Below are 6,321 nucleotides of genomic sequence, written 5' to 3'. Positions count from 1 at the left end.
CTTCGTCTTCGTTGATGAAGAGCTAAGACAAACGTCAACAGAGAGATCTTTGTTGTCTCTTTCCATGCGTTTCTAGACTAACCATTCAAATGGTTGTCATTGTTAAGAAAGATCTTCGTCCTTTCTAGACTAACGATTCGTCATCCCATCGAATGACATGACACTAGGAGAGATGATCAGGAAGGAGAGATATAGTCAGGAGAGTGCCAAATAAGGTCGTTGTCATTAAAAAATTAAAACCCTAATAGAGAAAATATAACTTTTCAAAACTTAAACTTGCAAAAAATTTGTTAGTTTTTAGAGTTTGGGAGAAAAATGAGATAAAGTTTTATTTTGTTTAATATCACTAGTTAAATAATAATTTATCTTTAAAACTGATAAACTTTGTTAATTTTAATAATTTGTTGGTGAGTGCGTGAGTGTTTGGGAACAAACTAAATCTTGGGTGGGAATAAGTCTTTTGGCCCAAAAAAAAAATTAAAAAAGGCTTTGTCAATTAATCAGCTTGCCCATCTTGATGGAGATGCTTTGCATCCAAAAATCCATCAACCCATGAAAGCCCATGGGTCGCTGACCTACAAAAGAAAAGCCCAGATGAAGTGGATAGACAAGACTGCCAGATCAGCAACTCACATTTTATATCTTTACCAAATTTACAATATAACCGCCATAATTCCCCGAAGCAGACTGTGCAAGTACAACTAGAAACATAACCACCCGAATAAATAACGCGTGGACCCGACGCGACGCGGCTTAGAACAAATCCAGAAACAAATCTTTATTATATTTTCTTTCAAATTTGGCCTCTTCATATTTCCTTACTCCCTAAGCAAATTTCTCAGAATAAATTAAAAACTTTCCATTCGTTTTGAATTTGAATTCAAAACATGGAGGAGCCTCTACTCTCAGGTACACTGTACTTCGATTTCCGTTTTTAATTTTTGTAATCGTATAATTTATTTTTCTTTAATCAATGATTTTTCTGTACTGAAGAAGAAAGGAGTGAATCGGGAGAGAAAGTGAGCAAGAAATGGAGCTCCTATCAGCATGTGGGAAGAACAAATACAGTTATTCCAACTGCTTCGTTGGCGGGAACCGAAGTCAGCGTTGAAGAAATTCGATCAGCTGCCTCTTTTTCCGATCACTATCCGCCGTCAATTCACGCGCCTTTGATCAGTTCACCAGAACCAGATCCTCAACGTAGGATTGATTCCTGTTTTAACATTAGAAATTTAATTTTACTGTTTGGTTTCAGCATTGTATCGTTTAACTGTTTGTTTGTGTATTTTGCAGAGCAAGCTATTGTTTATCAAGGCGGGTACTACGGAGGAGACTATGGTGGAAATGTGAACGAATATCGGCGGTAAGGCTTGATTTTGTGTTTTAAATTATGGAAGCATGAATTTTTTGGGTGTGGTTAGAGTTAAATTGAGCGGTAAACCGAACAACTTTATGAGTTGTGTGGTTGATTGAAGCATTCATTTAGGTCAACTGTCAACTGTCTTCGTTTTTGGAGAATTTTAATGCATTGTGAAGATCTTATAATTCTGTTTATATATCTGCTTGTGATTTGGTGATTTCTTTGATATTCCGGCCTTGGAGTTTAATCTTCATATATAAAAACAGTTAAAATTTTTATTTCATGCACAAACAAGAAAGGCTACTATAATAATTGTATGACATAGTGGGATTTGATTTAAAGGAGGTATTGATCTTCTTATCCTTAAAAGACAGCATTGTTAAGAGTTAATTGATTACCTGGTTATGTTTTATGATGTATTGTCATATAAATAAAATTTTAATATATCCTAAAAAAAATCTGTAAGATATCATTGACAAAGGTAATACATCTTTATTTTAGCTTAGTTGTGTACGAACAAAGTCAATCTCTTCAGATGAAAGGCATACAACTTGCCAAATTTATAATTAATGAGATTAATGAGAGCTAAACTTTTAACCATTATAGTCACAAGAACCGAACATGACTGTAAAAAAAATATGTATTAGCTTGAACACAAACATATTTACCCTTTGATGAATTAGATTTAAAAAACTGTGCATCAAAGAAATGCTGCATACTTGAATTTACAGGCATGATTTATAGTAATGGATTGACAAAGACATTCTATTGAAAGGGTGAAAATATTTGAAAAAAGAAAAAATTATGTTTTAGGGCAAGATAATGGATGCATGAGAAACAAACTTGACCATACCAACATGAGAAACTTAAGCAGTGACAAGAAGAAGAGAAGTGAGAATGAAAAACACGAGGGATATGCAGGACAGATACTGAGAGTTTGGTTTTAGTCATGGGTGAACTTTCACTTCTGTCTGGTGAAAAATGAGTTGGATTACACTTGTAGTAAAAAGTGCATACTTATTCATGATCTCTATATGTACATTAGGTGTCTTGTGCGTCTCTTTGTAATAGATGAATTCATAATATATATTTTATTAGATGGTCATAATTGCAACATTCTTATTAATTGAATGATCTACATTTAGGCAAATATTGGATGAGGTTGAGATAAGGGAATTGCTCATTGATCATGTTGGTCATCGTTGCTGTTGGGGAAGTCGTCCTGCTCGAACATGGAAGATTCATGCAGTAGAAGACTGCAATGTCTATGTGGGAACACTTGATACATTCATAGAGGAGAGGGAAACTATAACAGAAACAGAGCCTTGCCTTGGTGGCAATGTTGATGGGAAAGATAATGAGCCCAAACTAGGCATCTGGGAATTGGATCTAAGGTCACAATTCCCTGTTCTATTTGTACCTTATGAAGAAACACAGATAAAGATTCCTCATTCTGAAACCATCAAAAAATGCCCTGGTAATGATCCTTAAACACCCCATGGTTGATACAATAGAATATTTACGCATGGAAGTTTTTTAATTTATATTTGTTTACTTCTGTTAATTGCAATGCTCCTTTTGCATTAGTTCCTTTCTCCTTCTGTAATTTTTAATTAGATTTTATGACTTTGAAGTTATATTAATGTGCAGGTTGTGGAGGACGTGGGGATATTGTATGTCACAGTTGCAATGTAGATAAAGACCCTGGATTTTATAGGGAAAACCAGATGGCTCAGTGCCCTAACTGTTATGGGAGGGGTTTAATTGCTCATAAAGATGGATCTGACACAATGTGAGCTATAATCTGTTTTTTAATCATAGATTATCTTGTTTACGGAACTGATTCCAAAATCTAATGTTGGATCATACTTATAACCTTTAACCATGGATTATTGACCAGTTAACTATTTTATAGTGCGCATAACTAGTGCCTAAACACAACTTAGATGTAGGTTTTACATTTTCCATCTGACAAGCCCATATGTATTTTCTTACTAATAATCTTGTAGTAGGTACCTCCTAATTCTTCTCTTCTACTTCAATTGTGATTTTGTAATAACTTTTCCTCTGCAGATGTACGAAGTGCAATGGAAATGGAAAACTTCCTTGTGCAACTTGTGGATCTCGAGGGCTTATAAAGTGCGAGACATGTCACGGAAGTGGTTCTCTCTTGACACGCAGTATAGCCATTGTTCGATGGTGAGTATACAGTTGATCATTCTAGTAAATCATATCTGCTACATGGAGCTACTGTGTTTGAATTTCTCCTTTAAGCTCTTTTTATAGATTCAACGTGATATTGCATTTTTCATATATGCTTCATTATGGAATTATGTGTTAGCTTACGTGTCCCCATATGATCCCATTATGCCCTTGCCATAATTTTTAGAAACGTCATTGTGATAGTATTGGACAAGATGGTGAGAATAACATTATGATAACACCATAGTTATAAATTTGCTGCTGTCTGATAAATCTCAACTTCCACATAATGTAAGTTTTTTTTTCCAAAAATACCATAAAAACAAATAAATTTTAAGCTGATACATTCCTTATACTGCAAAAAGGCATATTGAGGGAGAAAAGTTGTATGTTTCTTAACAGGAAGACTATTTCAACTAGAAAAGTAAGTGCAACAAGTGGAGCAGCGTCTGTACCTGATGAGGTTTTCCACAGAGCAAAAGGGGTGCAGTTGTGCAATACTCAGGCATACCAGTGTTCTCCTGCCTTTTTTGCCGACTCTTTCTTTCTGAACAAGTTTTCTTCCGATGTCATTGCCGAAAGGGCTCCAGTGCCTCCTACTGCAAGGGTTATATGTGAAAGGCATGCCATCTCTGTTGTTCCAGTGACACGTGTAACCATGTGTCATCGCAGTCGATCCTTCAGTTTCTACATCATTGGTTATAGCAGGGAGGTGTATTTGAAGGACTACTACCCCTCTAGGTTTTGCTGGGGGCTTTGTCCTTGCTTAGAGTGGCTGAAGCTGTAATAAGGCAGATTCCCAGGTTTGAAATCCATAGTCGTTTATGCCAGTTGATGCTGTGTGAGTTTCTCTTTTTAGCATAAACAGCTTATTTTTCTCCACGGATTGAGGGCTGTATTTTTGGCTTGTAATAATCACATTTTTGTCTCCTTTGATGGCTGTATTTTTTTTGTTACTGTTTTTTTCTTTGGCAGTGGTGAATCAGAATCAGTGATATTGGTTGTGTGCAAGCAGATCCTTCTTCGATATTGGAGAATTAGAGAATTTCATTACCGATTTTCTCTGTGAAAAAATGAAGTGGAATGCTTTGAAATTCAGATAAAACAAGAGAAAATTGATTGAGAAAAAAATTTGTTTTTTTTATAAATGGGGTAAATGCTTTGAGTAATGTTTTATGTACATATTTTTTATATATTATTATTATATGATTAGATGTTATTTTATTTTTAATTCAAAATTATTCAATCACATTATAATACATAATCTATGTACGGAAATTATATACCAAAGATTGTATACATAATAATATGTATAATTTTTGTGTATAATTTTATACATAAAAAATGATATGTTCTTATGTGATTAGATTTTATTTTATTTTTAATTTTAATTATTTAATTACATAATAATATATTATTATTTATGCATAAAAATTATCTACATAACACTATTATATATTGAAATGCTTTTATTCTTTCCCTCCCTAGGCATTTTTACAAGGTTTTGAAGTGGACAAAGGGCTCTCTTCTTTAGATTATATTATATATAAAATGGTTAATTAATAATAATAAAAATATTATAATTCTCTCCTTTTCTTTTTCTTTGATAACTAAACTTATTCTTCTAATGTTACTGTTTATTATTTGATCTAATTCAAGTTCAAAATTGAGATGGCCATTCAAATTTTTTTTTGAAATAATCAAAATTTTATCCGTATTTATTAAATGAATAAATTCGAGTCATTCCAAATTTTAATTTAACCCAAAGGCTGCCTTTGGGCTTGAACTTCAGTTTTCATTTTAAACCCAAAATTTCAAGCACTTAAAAGTAACATATACAAGCACTTAAAAGTAGCAGTGGGTTGGGTAAGGTCGGGCCAAATCTTGCCAAGTATTGGACCGCTCCGACAAAAGCTCGGGGCTCTAGGCATGACCCAAGGTAGCAGGGTGGTGTTCTCTTGGGCTTTTAATGGGTCAACCCGTATATATTTAAAAAGCTGACCCACAAATTATAAATTTCTAATATTTAATTATTTTAATTTTTTTGACAAACGGTATTGAGACAATTTACATATCTTATCTCACGACCCAAGACAAAATCATATAAGGTCACAAATCTAGCTTAACCTGCTTCTTTCTATGACGGAATCGTTAGATCGCTAGGTATTTTGATTATGCCAAACACACAATCACAAGTCATGCCAAATTATATGGGTCTGGCCAAACCGATCCTTTTTAACACCTTTAGCTCTTGGCAGCACTCTCACTTGATGTTTCATACCAACAACAACAATAATGGTAATAATAAAAAACTAAATTAGTACACTCTCCAGCTAATAATCCAACCTTGTATTCCCTCGGGCAATCCTACCTTCTAAACCCTATCAATTATTTACTAATTTATCCAGTTCCCATGTCCCTTTCTCAATCTTCATTCTGCACGGCATAATCCGATCCGCACTATTATTCTATTAACATTAAACTTCTTCAGAATTCATGCTTTCAGATTCTGTACAACTCTTGATGACTCGGACGTGTGTGGAGACCCATCTCTGGTTTTGTCCATTTCAATTCAATTTTATTTTCTACACTCGTGAAATCTTAATCTTAGTATACATCCAAAACGTGTGGACCTGTCTACACGGTTACCTTTGTTTTCGTCCGGGGGTCTATTTTTCCAATCCCGGGTCAAGCATTAATCTATGCAATTTTGACCCAAAGTTTTTCTACAAGGTTTTTGTAAGCTTTCACATATTTCC

General features: G+C 34.1%; 1 protein-coding gene across 1 annotated transcript; it reads left to right on the top strand.

The window, feature by feature from the left end:
- Positions 1–752: 752 nt before the first annotated feature.
- On the top strand, positions 753–4,506 carry LOC123202445 (protein SSUH2 homolog). The gene is made up of 7 exons (XM_044618394.1): positions 753–909; positions 994–1,200; positions 1,294–1,363; positions 2,506–2,837; positions 3,011–3,152; positions 3,434–3,559; positions 3,965–4,506. The coding sequence occupies exons 1-7, from the start codon at positions 888–890 to the stop codon at positions 4,347–4,349; spliced, it is 1,284 nt and encodes a 427-aa protein (XP_044474329.1). The 5' UTR covers positions 753–887; the 3' UTR covers positions 4,350–4,506.
- Positions 4,507–6,321: the final 1,815 nt, after the last annotated feature.

Source organism: Mangifera indica, chromosome 18 (genome assembly GCF_011075055.1).
Source record: "Mangifera indica cultivar Alphonso chromosome 18, CATAS_Mindica_2.1, whole genome shotgun sequence".
Lineage (NCBI taxonomy): Eukaryota > Viridiplantae > Streptophyta > Magnoliopsida > Sapindales > Anacardiaceae > Mangifera > Mangifera indica.
Note: the sequence above shows the minus strand (reverse complement) of the source record. Positions and strands in the feature narration are given on the sequence as shown.

Bases quoted from the DNA above. Each gene is read 5' to 3' on its own strand.
- LOC123202445 (XM_044618394.1), top strand. From the start codon at position 888: ATGGAGGAGCCTCTACTCTCAG. The intron at 1,364-2,505 runs GTAAGGCTTGAT...ATCTACATTTAG, and splicing joins AATGTGAACGAATATCGGCG to GCAAATATTGGATGAGGTTG. The intron at 3,153-3,433 runs GTGAGCTATAAT...TTTCCTCTGCAG, and splicing joins AAAGATGGATCTGACACAAT to ATGTACGAAGTGCAATGGAA.